This window comes from Seriola dumerili, unplaced genomic scaffold, assembly GCF_002260705.1.
Source record: "Seriola dumerili isolate Sdu_G_001 unplaced genomic scaffold, Sdu_1.0 BDQW01000807.1, whole genome shotgun sequence".
Taxonomy (NCBI): domain Eukaryota; kingdom Metazoa; phylum Chordata; class Actinopteri; order Carangiformes; family Carangidae; genus Seriola; species Seriola dumerili.
Genome location: NW_019175062.1, coordinates 2764351 through 2782118, shown reverse-complemented (window position 1 = coordinate 2782118; position 17768 = coordinate 2764351). Strand labels below are relative to the sequence as shown.

The 17768-nt window shown below is 38.5% G+C and overlaps 1 protein-coding gene across 3 annotated transcripts; it reads right to left on the bottom strand.

Moving 5' to 3' along the window:
- Nucleotides 1-779: 779 nt before the first annotated feature.
- On the bottom strand, nucleotides 780-15350 carry znf518a (zinc finger protein 518A). Of its 3 annotated transcripts, none has more exons than XM_022766027.1 (2): nucleotides 15204-15350; nucleotides 780-5040 (listed from the first exon to the last, which is right to left on the bottom strand). In XM_022766027.1, exon 2 carries the CDS (start codon nucleotides 5018-5020, stop codon nucleotides 839-841), a length of 4182 nt encoding a protein of 1393 aa, XP_022621748.1. In that variant the 5' UTR covers nucleotides 5021-5040; nucleotides 15204-15350; the 3' UTR covers nucleotides 780-838. The 3 variants fall into 3 exon arrangements, with proteins under 3 accessions (XP_022621748.1, XP_022621749.1, XP_022621750.1); XM_022766028.1 differs by lacking the exon at nucleotides 15204-15350 and adding an exon at nucleotides 9416-9477; XM_022766029.1 differs by lacking the exon at nucleotides 15204-15350 and adding an exon at nucleotides 8779-8813.
- Nucleotides 15351-17768: the final 2418 nt, after the last annotated feature.

Sequence of the window (17768 nt, the reverse complement as noted above, 5' to 3'; positions counted from 1 at the left end):
TCAAACTGCATAGAGTGTATTATGGGGTTGATCTGTATTTCTCAAGTACTGGCAGTGAGCCATGAAGCATCCCTGTTTAACAGATACAGTATGTTATAAGACCATTGGTCTATTTGCAACACTTGGCAGACTAAAGAGATTACCATGAAAAATCTCAACTCTCAACTCAAGATATGACAAATGCATGCTACTGGTTGACAAAAATCCTGACAAGAAAACTGTAAACTACTCCTGACAATAGTATAGTGTAAAATGAAATTCTGTTAAATAAAAAAAAAAAAAAAAAAAATCATACATAAAAAGAATATGTTGGACCAGAAAAGTTTTTCGTCCAGAGCGCAAAACAATTGAATTTGTCTACAAGCTTTAGAGTTAAACTATACAAACAGAGTTTCCTGTCCTTGTGCAGGATAATAAAATATACAAAAGTCCCTTAAACTAAGCCTATGCTTTTTTTTTTTTTTAATTTATGCGCAAAAATGAGAAACCAAGTTAATATGAAATCACCTGAGTAATTTTATCCAACTCTGCATACACCCTTTGCTGATATTGTCCCCTTTCTTTAAGCCAGTGCTCTTACCACGACTCCTAATTACAGTGTACCATTTTCACAGTTCAGTTTGACCTGTGCATGCATGATGGAAATCATGCTAGCAGTACATTACCAGAATATACACCTATGAAAAGATAAACTATGATTTACCTAAGAATATGTATTTACATGAACAGAAATTGAACAAACATATTAAGGAAGATCATTAAAAAATATACAACTTCAACCATTTGTTCCACCTAAAAGGAAAGAATATCAAGCCATTTAAAAGGTGATGGAAAACCTTCAGAACAGTTTATTCCAGTCTCTAGTTGCCTCCATGAGGTGCCGCTGGCCATGTCCAATCCAGTCTTCTTGGCTGTTGAAGAGTCGACCACAAAACCAGCAGTCAAACACCACAGATTCTTGTCTACAACCTGATAAAGTTTCCACTACCTCATACTTTTTTTTGCTTTTTTTCCTTAACTTTAGTTTCAAAAGGAATCGCTCTCGGACAGAACTCTGAACTGGCCGAGGTCTTGGATCATCAATGTGAGAAGACACACTTTTGGTTGAGTAATTCTTCCCTGGAGCACCAAGCTCAGAGAGGGCTTGGATCGTTTTCTGAGACAAAGAGACCTTAGTAACAGCACCTTTGTACCTGTTAACTACCTTCATGATATTGGCCACTTCAGGAATGTCAGCATCTGGATGGTTGAGCACCACAACAGGTTGGTATCTACGAGGACATTTGATCTGCTGTACAGAGTTGAATGGGGCAAGTCTCAGCGTTCTTTCAACTTCTTTGGCAACAGGCTTCCATAAGACAGCAGTCTCTTTCTCAGTCAGTACTTTATTTGTGAGTCTTCTAGCTTTATGCACCGGTGCTGGAAGTTCATCAAATAATGGTTTCCTGCGCCTTTTCCTTTGGCTTGGAGGCCGAATTGGCCTTGGGGCAAGAATAGGTTTCTCTGCTTCACATTGTTGTACCTTTACATTCATCTGAGAGGGTGAAATGCAAGACTCCTTGACATCTTTCTGTGCAGTATTTTGTATGGTAATCAATTTCTTGACTCCATTGGAGGCATTTGTACTACTTTTGTTTGATGACACCAGAAAACACTGGGTCTGAGGTCTGGTGGCCAAAAACAAAGGTTGACTGCTTGAGGTTTGACCACCACTGGTAAGAAGGCTACCGGTAGGGGTGACAATTTTAAATATGACTTTGTTTCCAGTACTTTCACTGGTTTGGCTACACTGAGCCCCAGTCTTTGCCTCTTGGTTGTTCAGAAGTAGGCCTGATTTGGGTGGAGAAATGTACCGAAGCAAGAATGCTTGACGACCAGGCTGCACAGTGCTTGGTTTGTCTGCAGAGCTCAATGGCATGGCCAGAACTGGCCGTGAGTTCAGTGGGAGTTGTGTACTTGCCAGTCTCAGACCAGGAGTACTGGGGGTGTGAGCGAATGGAACAGACCTCTGTACCAAGTAGCAAGTAGGCTGTGTCTTTGATGATCTGTCTGTAGGTGTATTATGTGGTGTGCTTGAAAGGAGTACAGGACCCTTAAAACCTGGGCTGTTGATAAGGTAGTGATTTGAGGTGGTGCCAAGACCTGGTTGAACAGCAGAGAGAAGAGATGTCCCTTTTTCAGCAGCTCCTGTCTTTGGTGTTGATACACCTAGCCTCCTGCTGTTTGGAGTAAAAGTTACACCAGTTTGGTTACTTGATCTTTCTACACCTGGCTTCATGTAAGATACGTTGATTTGAGGATTTGCAGAATTGGTTATCAGTTTGAAACCTGGAGTTGTCTTGACCTGCATTGGCATGGCAAATCGATTCTCAGTAGTCCTCAGGAGTACCTGCTGTTTACCCTCTGGCAATTGAAGAATTCGTAGAGTCGTTTTTGTTTGTTTCAAGGAATCACTGTTTGCACTTGAAGACGTTATTCTTTCCTTATTAAGTTGTTGGGTAATGATTGCATCTGAATGTTCTTCCACAAAACTGCCAAAGGAACTAGAACTATTCTTTGTTTCTGACTGTTTTTTTGATATAGGAATACTATCCTCTTCAATTTTAATTATATTAAAGTCTTGGAGCACCGACTCAGGATTTTCATCTTCTGTGGGAGGATCGTCAATTCTAGCTATGCACTCATGAACCTCAATGTCACTATCTGACACCTTCCTCATGCCCTCTCGATTTTTTTCTTGAGCTTCTTCTCCATTTCCACTTTCCATGAGCGGTTCTGGAGACTCTGCCAATGTCAAGCTAAACTGTGATGATTCGCAAATACTTTCTTTGTCAGCCAAGTGTTCAGACATATTGTCAAAGCTTTGGGTAGTGTTAGGTAAAGTACCAAATGTTTCCTTGGAATAGTTGTGAAAGTTAAATACTTCTTGGTTGAGTGACTTTTGAGTGCAGTTTTCGGGGCCCGTGTCACTATCTCTGTGACTACCTGAAGTGGGTGGGGATGACTCTGATAGTGGTACCCAATTTGTTGAAAGCTTTTTAAAATTTTGCTGACCATTTTCACATTTAATCTCAGTTCTGACCCTATTAGTCTTTTCTGGAGTACTCTGAGAAGATTGGTCATCACAGTTAGAAGAGTTCCTTTCATGTTCATCAGTGAGTTGATCTGCCACTGTGTCAGTAAATGATAACTCATTTGCAGCCCCACAGTTCTCAGCAGTTTTTCTTGAGACTGATTCAGAAAGCAATGTTTCTCTAGCAACTTCTAAAGCTGAAGATAAACCAGTGACCTTACCAGCACACATTGTTAAAGTATTACTGATTTTAGAACCACTATGGCTGGTTGCATCAGAATTTGACGTTGCAGAGACTGAGCTATTACCAAATGTATTTCTCTCTGAGCAGGTTGTTTGACTTGAGTGACTTTGGTCACCCACATGATCAGACTCATTTGTCATGGGATATAATGTTTCTGCACAAGTTGAAGACAAACTTACTAAATAATTAGTTTGTTCCCCAACATCATCTCTGACGTGGGTGGGATCAAGGTTGCAAACAGAGGTTTCTTCCTCTTCAATCTTTACCTTTACTGCCAGAATATCATCTTGATCCATCTGTATGCATGATCCACCTCTGGGTGAAACAGCAAAGCAATGTGACGTGGAGCTCTTGCTATCAAAGCATTCCCCATTTTCAACAGAGTCTTTACTTTTATCCAAAACAGGGTTTGGTGCCAAGAAGCCCACATCTTCAACTGAGGAATGGTTCTGAATGGATGAATCTTGTTTTGCTGTTGGGATTACTTTCAGAACTAAATGCTTTTTCCCATCAACCATTTTGAACCCCATCACTTTGGTTGTACAATTGGGGGGAAGAGAAATTTTGTTCTTAACCATCAGAACAGTCAGTCCATTAGGATTTGTGTGACTTGCAGCATCAGAGTTTGTAGAGTTGTCACATTCCTGTAACATTACTGGTGTTGTCTGCTCTGTGTTATGAGAGCCTTTACTCCAATTGTTGTTGTCCTTTTTTGCTGCTGTCCCATCCGCAAAGTGGTGAGTCTCCTCTAAGGACAACTCTGGTTTGATTATCCTGCCATTTTGGTTTGTTAAACTCCCAGAAAGACAGTTCAGTTTTGATATCCTCTGAGTCTCTTGTGATTCACCACTCTTTTTCAGCAAAAGTTTTAAGGTTGCAGATGAATTTGCTGGCGTGCCACTGTCCTCGATAGCCTTCCATGCATTCCTTCTCTCAGCCTCCTGTTTGTGAACAGCTGCAGCGTGTTTTTTCAGGTACTCACTTCTTGCCGCACCATATCCACAGATCTGACAAGTGAAGGGGAATGTACCTGAGTGAGCTTTCACGTGCCTCTGATGATCCTCTTCGTTCAAGCTGATATGTCTGCATTTTGAACATTTCCAAGGACTCTCATTATGATGATGGATGTGCTGGACGAATGTTCCTGCATCCACAGTAGTAAACTCACACCAGTCACAGTTAAACTGTCCATTTAGACTGTGACACATGATGTAGTGTCTGGTAAGCAAAAGCAGAGAATACTGAACATCATCATTGCAGAGCTCACATGTAACCAGAGTATTTCTGTGCTCAATCCGATGGCGCTGAAGAGCAGGAAACTCGTTTGTGACAAAACCACACAGGTCACAAGGGTATGTAGGAAGGGTTCCTTTATGAGCCGCTTGAAAATGTTTAAGGAGATCATTGGGGCTATATGTGGAATCATCTTTACACACTGAGCATCCGAAACTCAGAATCTTTCCAGAGAAAACAGCCCCTTGCTGAATTTTACAGTGGGTTTTGTTGAGAGTTTGTTTCTCTTTCTTGGTGGAACTCCCATGTTCCTTAATTGATGATTCTTCTGCATTATTGAAGAGTGACCCATCTGTCACTTCTCTGAAATGCTTATACACAAAGTCTTTTACCTTTTCTTTTTCATCCTCTATTACTGATATGCTGCAGTTTTTGGCAGAATCATGAGGTATAATGAGGTCTTCTTCCATAGTTGTAGATTTGCAGATATCTGTAAGGGAAGAAATCAAATATTTTAATAGACATAAGAATCCCTCTTATACTAAATACCTTTAACATTGCTTTAGAACAGAAAAATAAAACAATATCATGTATGAATTGCAATGCAGCTATCCAATGGTACATTGTTCCAAATAGGCACAGAGCAATTGCTGATCAGGTTGAACATGATTTCAACTCCCCACTCAAACAAAATTAAAGTTTCAAATATTAGACGCAAATTGAGGGCAAATACAGCATATGCCACAGTTTCCTGCAGTATTTTATAGTGGAGGTGGGCCACCTTTTAAATAAACACTATCTCTACTAAGATCAGAAGAAATAAATGCACTTTCATGTCATGAAATATTCAGGGGGAAACAGCTGACATTCCATTTTCCACATTAAATGCTATATATTAAATGAGTGTGACAATTGTTTAGGCCATAATCTACTAAGGAAATTGCTCATGGTGTGAAAGATGTGACAACCTGCGTGGCTTAAATTTCTGTAACGCCTGCTGGGACTCCATAGTGGAATTTGTTCATTGTGCAATTTAAACTGAACTCAACTTCCCAGATTGTCTCACACCTATGCCTGAAGTCTGCCCATTGGACCCAACAACCAGCCAATTGGCTACTGTGTGGCTTTTGACACATGCTGTCACTAGGTCAGCAAAATCCCAGCGCTCCTTTGTCTCCTTCTCTTCACTGCACCATGAGCTGCAAATCTGACCTCTGACCCTGTGTGGCTTGTTCGGAGCAGACTGCTGCACTGAACCAGTTTCTCCATGCCAGAAACACAAGAGCCTGACTAAAGTGAACAAGTTTAAGTTAGCTCTAGCAGCAGAAGAAGAGCAAACAACAGAAGCCATGAAGCAGAGTTAGCATCGAGCGGCTAACTCTGAAAATACAACCTCTCGGCCCCAGGCACAAGGCCAAGCAGTGGGAGAGTGCAGAAGTGTTTAAAACCAAGCCAAAGTCATCTACCACAAACAGATAAAGCTACTGATAATCTTCTCAATTTAAAAATCAAGAGTGACAAGAAATTGTGAAAAATGCATATTTTATTTTCCCAGAGCCTAAATTGACATCTTAAAATCCCTGACATATGTAGCCAAAAAGAGTGCAAATGAGAAAAAATATTTGGCACTTTTCTATATAAACTGAAAGGATTATCAAAAGTTATTTATCTTTCAATCAACTAACTGATTAATCGACTACATCACACATTACGTGTATAAGTTATGAGATTACTGTAACACATTAGTAAAGTATTATTGCTCTAGATTTGATTATTCAAACCAGTGTTGAAGAATCTGTATTTTATGATGATGGTTGTCGGGTTTTATGGCTCCTCCTATATTTGCATATACAGTATCCAAAAGTATGTGAACCTCTTGGCGAATCGCATCAACAAAAGCTAACTGGAGTCCAATCAATGAAACAAGATTGGAGGAGTGGGTTAGAGACACTTTGATTTGTCGCCATTTGCTTTTTTGAGTAGTAGTACCTGACGGGTCTGAGAGGTTGGCAAATCTAGCAACAAAGGCGCTAAGCTAGCAAAAGTACTGGTTTTGCACCAATGGTGCAATTTAGTCAGTGACATTCGCATTTATAGGTCTGGCCCCACTGTTGCGGTCCAGCCAAAAAAATTCTGCAGGTGTGGAGTAAGAAAGCTTACCAGACCTCTGTAACCTGCTCCTTATCTCCACTGCAGGCTACAGGCTACAGGTTACCAGGTACTTGCACAGATAGACCTCAGGTGGTGCTCAAGCACCTCCCCTTTGGCCTCTGCCTAGGTAAATGCCCTTTTTGTGAGTTCTATCTCTGCGAGATGTGCAAGCCCCTGCCCCTCCCTTCTCGCTGACCTGCCTTCATTGGTGACAACTAGGTCATGATAGTGTTTGCCCAAAGCCATGGTATCGTTTGTCACTGTTATGATATTAAACTACTATTAAAACATCTCAATACAGACAGCCTAACTCAGACAATAGCCCTCCATTACGCTTAACAAGACACGGTCAAAATATGGCATTATGGTCACATCCTGATTTCAAAACTGCGACGTCATCTGAGAAAATCACCAAACAGATAAATTAAAGACAAAGACTAAGCTGTGATTTCAGCTATATAGACTTAAATAAAATAGAAGGGTCACTCAGAGAGAAAGCAATAGACAGAATATCTTTCTTTTTCTGTCTCTTACATGGAGTACAGCCTCTGTCTGGGATCCACAATAGTTTAGTCTTTATTTACTTCAACTCCAGAACTTAGCACACTTTTATTGGAGGCAGGTTTTTATGTCCAACTCTCTCTATATGATATGTAGAATTGGTTCAGAGCTGTATTTTAGTAGGAAGCCTTGTTTTCAGTCGCTCCCGTTTGCCATGTTAAAGTTACTGCATTATACACTTCCTGTAAGCATTTCAAATTAAAAGCCGGTGTGTCTTAAATTATTCCTCTGCCTCCTCTAGTAATAATGATACATAGTAGTTTATTTGCCGTAACAAAGACTAAGCTCAGAGCTTAGTGAACAGGAAGAGCTTCTTACCTAGCTATTTACCTTAAATATTATTAAAATATTGCTAAGTGACAAACAGCCCAGAAAGAGAAAAAATTACTGTATGGTCGGGCACTTTAGTTTAAGTTAGGCCACTGACAGTTACAGTCTGATGAGGCTTACAATTGTAATGGATCAATCATGCAGTCTTTGCCAAATAAACATCATATTACTGTTGGTATATTTTTGGCAGATTACCCCTTAATTAATATGCACATACCATACCAATAGAAGCATAATGCGCCGTTCATCTCAGTACACAGAACGCACTTTGCCCAATTGTTGCAACTGAACATAGGTCTACATTGAAGTTTGGAGGGTAGATTAGAGACTATTATTTCATTTATTTGGAGAACATCTTTTTTTAAGTTTTGTGTAAAGATTTCTTGATATTAAATTATTATTTTATAGAGCAAACAAACTATACACAGTGTGGCATTGTTTTCTTTGTTTTTGCCTGTTCTTGTGATAAATGTAGAAATAGTTGAGTTGCACTGTAGGTAATCTAGGGCGATGGTGGTGGAAGGAAGAAGACTGTGTGGACAATGCTACAGGTGAGCAATGCTTAATCTGTGGAGTACCATTTTAATTACATGTGGCCTAAACAAACAAGTAACTCTGGTTATGACTGATACAAGAGAGGGAGGGAAAACTACAGATGTGTGCACCAATTAGAGCTAAGGTCACATGCAATGCTAAACTTTTAAATTCATTTTTATTATGTGTTGTATTGTTGTACATTATACAGCTGTTGTTAATATGTTGTCAGACATATATGATAAACAAATTACCATTTATCATAAAAACAGACAAAAGTCACACTACTAATGACCCTCACACTCAGAAGAAATGCTGTTATCTATAGCTCACCAAAAAAGCCTAAATAAAGATAACGGTCTTACTGAGAGACATTTGGTCAAATCAGAATCACTCTTGTCTGCATACCAGTGTTTTCAGTGTCAGACACATATTGCTTAGCATGTATGCTGCCTGTTCACTCAACACTCTATCAGAGTGGTTAGAAGAGGCAAATCTCACCAGCCAGAATATTCCGAATCACTCAACCCTGCTTGCATGCACATTCATTTCTTACACAACATATGCATTTGCCTTTACTTTCTCATGCTAGAAGGGTACACTTCAAGCTTCCCATGACATTACATTGACAGCGTCTTGCTGTCTCTCTCACCTTCACCTCTGACGGCCAGCTTGGCTGGAAACTTGCTCAGCTGCTGCTACTTCACCAGATGTCCATGAGCTCATCAAAAGAATGGCTGAGACCAAAAAAAACACCAGCATGGCTGACAGTATCCTACAGAGCAGAACACGCAGGTGTTTCATCTTTGATTAGACCTCTGCTCAAGACAGTGTAGACATGTACATGGACACTTTATCAACACAATCTAATGCTATCTGGTACAACAGCTTCTTGTTTTTAGCTAGACAGTTTGTGAGGGAAGATGCTCCACTCTATTAACACCGCCATACAAGCTTGAGTGGACTGAGTGTTTCTGTTGTTCCACTAAGCCCAACAGTGAGATCTTTTCTCTCTGACCACATCATGGTAATTGAGGGAGACGCATTCTCTCAGTTTGACTTTAATCCATTTAGCAATAATTTTAGCTTATAACAGTAATCATATAATAACTGCTGAAAAAAAATTAAAAGTGAAGGAATGGAAATAGTGTCAAATAAGTCCCAAAACACAACACAGGCAAGTCACAACATATAAAACATGACACTCACTGCTATGGCTAATTAAACCTTAATACTGAGGTAATAAAAAATGGTAAAAAAAAATACATTTAGTAAGTTGTTATTGTTACCTGGATTCCTATAGGAACAAGTCAAACATTAATGCATGTCATCTCTGAAGATGAGCAGTTTGTAGTGTGGCCACTATGCCTGTAAGACAGAAGCAGAAAATTACAACTTTCAGTTTTCAAGCAGTAAAATTTAACTCAGGGCGTTCTTGTAAACGAGAGGTTGCATCTCGTTGAAATTACCCTGAATAAATAAAGGTTTAACAAATGTGGTTGTCTACTATTATGGAGATGAAAAACCATCAATAAAACCAGAAAACCCAGCAGAGCATCATGCCACATTAACTCAGGATTTTTCCTGCATAGAGAATTGGGAGGTGGCCGCCTCCGTCAAATTTCGGTCCGCTTCCGCCTTACGACAAAATCCTAGTACTTGTTTTGTCAGTACTGGGTGGATTTGACGTTTGTAACTGCAATTGCGGTTGTACGTCATTACGGCAATGTAGTGGCGCTGTATCGTTATCAGTGCATCAGGCAGAGCCATCCGAAATTGCCAAAGAAGAAGAATGCTAACGGGCTGGATTTTGTACTTGCGGAAGAAGGTGGCCACCTGATTTTGCGGCTCTTCAAATAAGTGAATGGGGTTGCCACCCATCCCGTATAATACGGGATTTGAAAATAAAATGATTCTAGCAATTGTTTTCCCGGGAGTAGGTGGATTTGAATTAATACGGGACGCAATTTGTCTCGTATTTTTCATGTTATGTTCAAAGTACTGTGAATAATGTAATGTCAAGTAAAACCAAACCAGTTGCCACCTTCCACATAAAAAGGTGGCAACCCTACAGATGAATATTATCTTTTTTACATCCAAGCACACCCAGCTTCTTGAAAAGTTTCCCTAAAGTTTTTTTTATTTTTTGCAGCAATGTCTCAAATCATAGATTTTAAAGAGAGTTCGCAAGGAGGAGAATCGCGAGGACAGGTGAAACAGTGCAGACGTCATTAGTTCTAACATGGGAAAAATAATTCATGTTACTGATGAGATACGGTTAATATGTAAGGAGACAGGACTGAAAGTAGGCCTAGTTCTCAGCCACAAGTGGATGGTGCCGGTGGAGGAGAGCATCAGAGCGCGAGAGAGGAGTCAAGGCGAGAGTATCAAGTCTTTAGGAGTATATTAACGAGTGTATTACAGCCGACTTTTATTTATTTATTATATGTTATTATATTATTGTGGTGCACCAAGCACGAATAGGCTCACTACTGCTCCCTGAGGCCAGAGGACTGACAACACTCACTGATACATGCAGGCTGCTGACAACTGCAGGTGGGGCAATAATCATCTTACAACCGAAAACAAACTTTTAAAACAAAGTTTAAAATTATGCTTTGTCAGAAGTGTTTTCCATTTTGCTCCTGCAGTGATGACTAACTGGCTACTTTGTTAAATGTGCATCTGCTTAACTTCCCCACCTCCATTAAAAAGCAGCTTACAGCCACTTCCCTGAGCTTTTCTACAAGAACCACCCAGGATTGTCTCCCAGTGGATAAGTCAGACCTGAATACTGCTAATTCTCAACATAATACCAGCTGGATATCAAATACTTTGGATCTTGGTGACATGTTCTAACTTTATACAGTATAGCCATCCAAATAGTGTTTCACCATGTACTGCATATAATGTGCACACTCTCTACAATATTGTGAAGTCTTAACCTTATCCTGGTAAAGTGCCTTAAGAGAAAATACGTTGTGATTTGGTGCTACACAAATAAAACTGAATTGAACACTAATATTTCAGTTCCTCTTGACTCTATAACTGAGACAACAAGTATGATTCAAGGATGGATTATCAGCTATTAAATATCTTTCAATCAGGACTTACTTTTCACAGTTCCTAATGCAAAAATAAAAACCAAAATAATAATCTGAACACAAACTGCAAGTGACAGAAACTGCAAACACTAACCCTCTTGAACATGTAACGGGTAATCATCTAAAAAAATAACCTGCCATAATATTAATGAAAGATTACATCTGTTGAATTTGTGTCACTGTAAATTGATTATTCAATTATCTAATTGTACAAATAATTAGAAAAATATATATTTCACAGGACAAATGTTTCATTCAATTGAAAAGTCAGTAATTTCATCAGTAAAACATCCTTAATTATAGAACACATTACTTCATGGGCAAAGGGCTTTTACAAGTGTTTACAGGTATTTTACTCTACCTTCAGTATGTGTGTGTGTGTATTTGTGTGTGTTGTGTGCATAGAGATACAGAAGTGAATTGTAAAATTTATGATGCGGGATAATGCATTAAAGGGATAGTTCGAGTAAGTAGCATTAGAGCATAAACAAGAAAATACCCTGTACAAGATCAGGTTTACAATGAGAGATAGTGCAGTTAGAATTAAATAAAAACCAAGACAGTGCCTTTAAGGCCAGAATCCTTTAACAGAACTAATTCAGCTTTAAATGTAGAGTTGAAATGATTAATGGACACTTTGACTGAAAAAATATTATAAATGAATAAGTAAATATCAAATATTTTAAATGAATGAATGAATGAAGTACAATTAAAAGTAGGTATGGGGTTCGATAGCATTTTATTGAAGCTGAATCCAGTTCCAAATCAGCTTATCAAACCTTTTCAAGTACTTTGTTTGGTGGGGAATAAAGACATCTATGAGTTAAAAGAAATGTGTAGAAATTAAGAAGAGATTCCTCTAATCACATTAATAACAAAGCTGAGACTTGTGATTTATGGCCCAATTACCACACATGACAAGTGACACTAAAAGAAAAGTATTTAACTATCAAACCTAAACCAATGAGATTCTGATGAGCTGAAGGGTTGCAACTGCCCAATTACAGGCTCAATTATACTCCCCTTGCGGATGCGTACATCACAGGTGCGTACTTACCATTATGCCCCTTTCTAGTCTGCTTGGAGGACATGTGCAGTTGGTGCCCTTGTACCATATTGGCTGTGTGGACAGTCCATGCGTTCACAAAAAATTGAAGGGTAAATGGACAGCCATAAACAGCGTTGTGTACACCCTCTTATGAAAAACTTTAGGTCACTCGGACCTTAGTGGACCCTCGCATACACACAAATGCAGGAAGTATAACAGTAGCCTAGGAGCAACGTGGTGGAAATAATATCATTCAGTGAATATGAGCTAAAAAAATCTGATGTTTTGCACGATGCACTGAACGTTACCCAAATGTGAACTGGTTGTTGCTACAGGTGACAGACAGCATCTACTGGAACAGCTTGTTTGAGATTATTGCTGCCAAAGGAGGTTTAACCAGTTATTAGATTCAAGTATTCACTTATTTTTTCCACCAGCACTGTGAATATTTAATAAAGACACAAAAGATTATAACTGTTTGTGTGATATTAGCTTAGGGACACTGTATCTGTCTTAATTGTGACGTAAATGAAGATCAGATCACATTTTATAAGCAATCAATGCAGAAAACCATGTCATTCCACAGGGTTCAGACTACTTGACACTGTAAACCATTTCATCTACACAGTTTGTCTGACTGTGGACTGATGAATATCTTAAGCCTTTGAGGTAATCAACAATTCTTGACCCTTCATCTTCTGAGATTTTTTTTTGTGAGGCGTGGTTCACATCAGCAGATGTTTCTTGTGAATAAGAAGAAACTCAAAGTGTTCTTTATAAGTCAAAGTAGCTATAAGTCACACTGCCAATATGGTTTCATTGACTGGACTCCAGGTTTGATAACTCCTGACTCCAATTAGCTTTTGTTAATGCCCATAGCCAAGGGGTTCACATACTTTTTCCAACGTACACTGTAAATGCTTGAATGGACAAGAACAATACAATGATTTGTGTGTTCTTAGTTAAAATAGATTGTGTTTGTTCATAACTTAAATGAAGATCTGATCATATTTTAAGACAAATTTAGACAGAAATTCAGATCATTCCAAATGTTTACTTACTTTTTCTTGAGATTGTATGATAATATGGAGCTGGAATTTGTAGAATACTAAGAGTGCCAACTCAACAAACTTATTTAGCTATTATTAGTACTGTAACCTTTAATGTTTAATTATTGCAATTGGTTATGTAAATATGTTGTCTTTATTTATATACTTAAGTATACTTCAACAGTCACTGTTAACAGTAAATATATTGTTCAATTTAAAGTTCAAATTTGCCTGAGCAAAAGCAAAAAAAAAAAAGTCATCTACCGTCTTTATATGCTTTTTGTTTTTTATGCATTAATTAGTTCAGGCACCAGTACAATACACAGTGTGGGAACATGGAGCATGGGTTTTATACAGTTCACAGCACTTCTTTTTTTCCTCAAAGTCTTTAACGTCACCACTGATTAAATCAATTTTGTTTCCTTTTTTCTTGTTTTTTTACAAATACCAATCTTTTTTACACATTCATTATTTTAGTTTTTTTTAAGGCTTGTTTATGCTTCTTCTGCATATAAAAATAGATGTGTATGTTTTAAACGTTATGATATATAATAATAATAATAATAATAATAAATATATTAATAGCATTCTCTTTTAATGTATTTGGGTGTTAGACTGTTATTTGGACAAAGCACAGTGTAAAGATGTTGCCTAGAATTTTGTAAAATGAAACATGCTTTTTCATAATTCTGACATTTTAAGATCATACAATGAATCACTCATTAGCAGATTACTTCAATCGTAATAAAAAAAAAAAAAAAACTTAATTTAAGTACTGCAGTGTTGTAGAATCCCACCTAAATGAGCGAGCATAAATTCCATTTAACAGAAAGTGTCAGGAGGCATTAAAAAACAACTGGAAATATCTCTGTGGGAAGGCTGGTGTTTTCTGTGCCACATTTTGAGATATAGGCTTAATTAAATCAGCATAATGCAACAGGGTCTGTTCTATTAACAAACATTGTTGATTACAGGTATCACTGCTTTATTTCAATTTTATAATTAAAGTATTAATGTTCACTATTAAAGTTCAGCAGGAGACCTGTATCAGCCTACAACTCCCTAAGTCTCAGTCAGCTGTCAATGCTGTGGATTCAAGGAAGCCATGTTGGGGGAAAAATGGCTGCCATCATTTTATGACTTATCTGCACCAGCTACTTCAGTCCCAGAAAATGTAATTTCTGTTAACACTTTCTTAACAAATACTGAGGCTGACTTACATAATCTATAACATAACATACTTGAAAACAGGATAGAAATTATACTACCCGAATCAAATTCCACAATACAGGAGATTAAGCCTTCTTAGCTTTTATTATTTTAATTTAACTGGGAACAGGGCACTCATAGTGTAACAGCACTAAGAAAGACAAGTGAACACCTGGACTGCAGACAGGTAGGCTACTCCAGGCCCATACCATCTAAAAGGGACAGATATAAATGAAGCTTGGAGATGAGGAAAAGTTGCATCGTCTCAAAACTGCATTTCCACTGAGCCTCCAACATAGAGACAAGTACAACATGTTGCAAGAATGTGAATATCCACCTGAACATTAAAGTGCCACATCTTAATTTAATTTAGATTTACTTTTCCGAGAGACTTGCTCCACAGTCGCTTAAGTTGAGGAAAGGCGAGGGAAGGCTGCATCTGTAGGAGCATAACAGGCTGTAGACACACAGCAACAAAGGATCCGGTCTCAGCGCTCTCTGCTTTTACTGCATTGTGGCAACTTTCAGCTCGATACATGGATATATGTCAGCCACTTCAGGACAATGTTACTATCTAAGGAGTTTAATAAGCAGTTATTTTACACCAAAATGAAGCCCCCACCCACGCCAAGATATTCAAAGTTACGGAAATTCTGTTGTATCTTACTATGAACTCGATGGAAGTTGATGCGGCGTCCGGTCAACGTCCGACATTATGAGAAGAAGGTGAAGCTTGAAAAAACACACAGTAGAAACATTTGCCTTCCTTCTCTCCTCTCTGTGGAACCACAGCGACGGCGGCCATGACAGTCCATCCGGGTACTGCTGTGCTCTTGACACTCATGTGGAAGCGGATGAATATGTGTTGCTAGTCAAATCCCAAACTAGTGCCTTGAATGACATGTTTCGTAGAAAACACAGTTAAAACAACTTTCACCAAAGTGGAATCATACGATTATGACACATCCATAAGAACCCGACGCTGTTTTTCGCAGCTTGAGCACTACGTCATTTGTTGCGCGCGCGCGCGTATGTGTGTGTGTGTGTGTGTGTGTGTGTGTGTGTGTGTGTGTGTGTACTGGGTGGAAGAAGAAAAAATAAGAGCAATGGCGGATATACGCCATTTCCTACTGAATGCGTTACATGTAGGCTGATATGCCTTTGTCGATCTCCGATACTGAATTATTTCCTAATCAGCTTTAAATAATTATAATGATCTATCATTCCCCTTGTCTGCCTGTCCACCCTCCCCACCCATCCACACACACGCACACAAAACACAGAAAGAGACAGACTTACAATAATGGAGGATGTGAAGCTTACACACTGTTACCTCATCAGCCAACACTGTAACGCTATAACATTGTAGCATTGTGCACTAGCGGTGTCTCACATCAGCCATATTAGCAGCCTTCATTGGGTACAGGCGGCAGTTAGACCGGTCTGTCTGTCTCCCTCTGTGTTTTGGTTGAGCATTATATAGAAATGTTGTCTGAGATATTACTATAGTGTCGACAGTTCATTTAATTTGTTCAACCATGAACAAAAAAAAAAAAAACAACAAAAAAAAACAATTCAAATTAGTTGCCAATATATGGGCTAGATAATAAATGAATTATAAACTAAACCAGTGTTGCAAGCAATTATTTCACATTGGAAGAAGTTGAACTAAAGCAAAGATATAGGGAGGTACAGTTTGGTTAACTAAAGTTACTAAGAAAAAGTTGTTCAAACTACTTTGTAAAAAATGATCAAAATGACAATGTACATGTGATACAGAATTTCACATGCCAGTCTCCTGCCAGTTTACTGCAAAAAGTGCCTACTTGTTCACAGGTCATACATAACTAAAAATAAATAAATAAAATACCCTAATAATTATGGTAAAGTGTGTGTTATCAACTTTGGTTTTGTATACAATAACTGCTTGAGAATGGCCATACTGATTCTTGATTCAGGACATTTATCCATGATGCCTTTGGGCTTTTGCAAAGGAGTTCAATTACTGTAGAGAAGAAATGGTAAAATTTTCTTCAACACTGAACAAAACTCACCACAACATCCATTTTGTAGCTAATCTCGTTTTACAAAAATATACCAGGATCTCAGCACTCTGGGGAAAATGGAAATTTGAGCATCTAAATTCCATGAAACTCAATTTCCATTTCAGAACAGCTGTTAAATGGACCTATAAGTCAAGAAAGAATTTTAAGTCTCTGATCATGAATGATTCTAAACATATTGTTAGTACTTTCAAGTGAATGACTCATCCAGTCAATGAATAAGTTTAAGATGTGGAACATATGAAGCAACTTCAACGGAAATTTAAGGATTAAACTGAAATTATGTTGATGAATTATGCACAGTAGGCACTCCCAAGTGGCCATTGGCCAATTAATGCAGCTTCAATACTTTACCTGACACATCTGTGCTGTCTGTACAGCTATCAGCCCCCTCCTCCCCACCACCAACATCATCAGGGCCCAATCCATGGGCCTGGGTTTCTCAAGATACCTACCCATCTATTTAGGTCAGGTGAAGGGAAAACAAGAGCCCTGTTTTCCACACTTAACAATATTTTACAACAACTGACACTTTTTCACCTCACCTGACATCAGTTGCTCAGTTTACATACTTACACCTGCCTTTGTCTGTTGCTTACACAAAACAACGCTGCTATTCTCATTCACACCTTGATTACATCCCATATTGACTATTGTAAATCTGTCCTACCAGTCCTGTCCTCCTTCAATTGGTGCAGAATTCAGATCCAGGCTGATCTAAGGAAACGATGCAAGGAGAGAGGAATTAAGGAAACAAGGTTTTAAAGAAAATAGATGTACTTTCATTTGAATTGTGACCTGAAGTGATGTCAGCTTCTAACAACAATGGCACAGCTGGTCACAGCTGGATCAGCTATCACTCTGTATGGGTTAAATATGCCTTGGAGTACTTACATATAGAGACAAACAACCATTCACAATTTCTGGGTTTGAACCTGCTGGCCGCTGGAACCTTTTTGTGTGGAGTTTGCATGTTCGTCTCGTGCCTGCCTGGGTTTTCTGTGGCTTCCTCCCCAAATCTAGAGACATGCAGATTGGTTAATTAGCGACTCTAAGATGCCCATAGATGTGAATATGAGTGTGAATGGTATATCTTTATTTATTTTTGTAAATTCATTATGTAATAGTCCAGGTAATAATCAGAATATTTCTTAATTTGTTGAAAGAAA

What these genes read in the sequence shown, in the direction of transcription:
- znf518a (XM_022766027.1), bottom strand. Translation starts at nt 5,020, where the DNA reads ATGGAAGAAGACCTCATTATACCTCATGATTCTGCCAAAAACTGCAGC.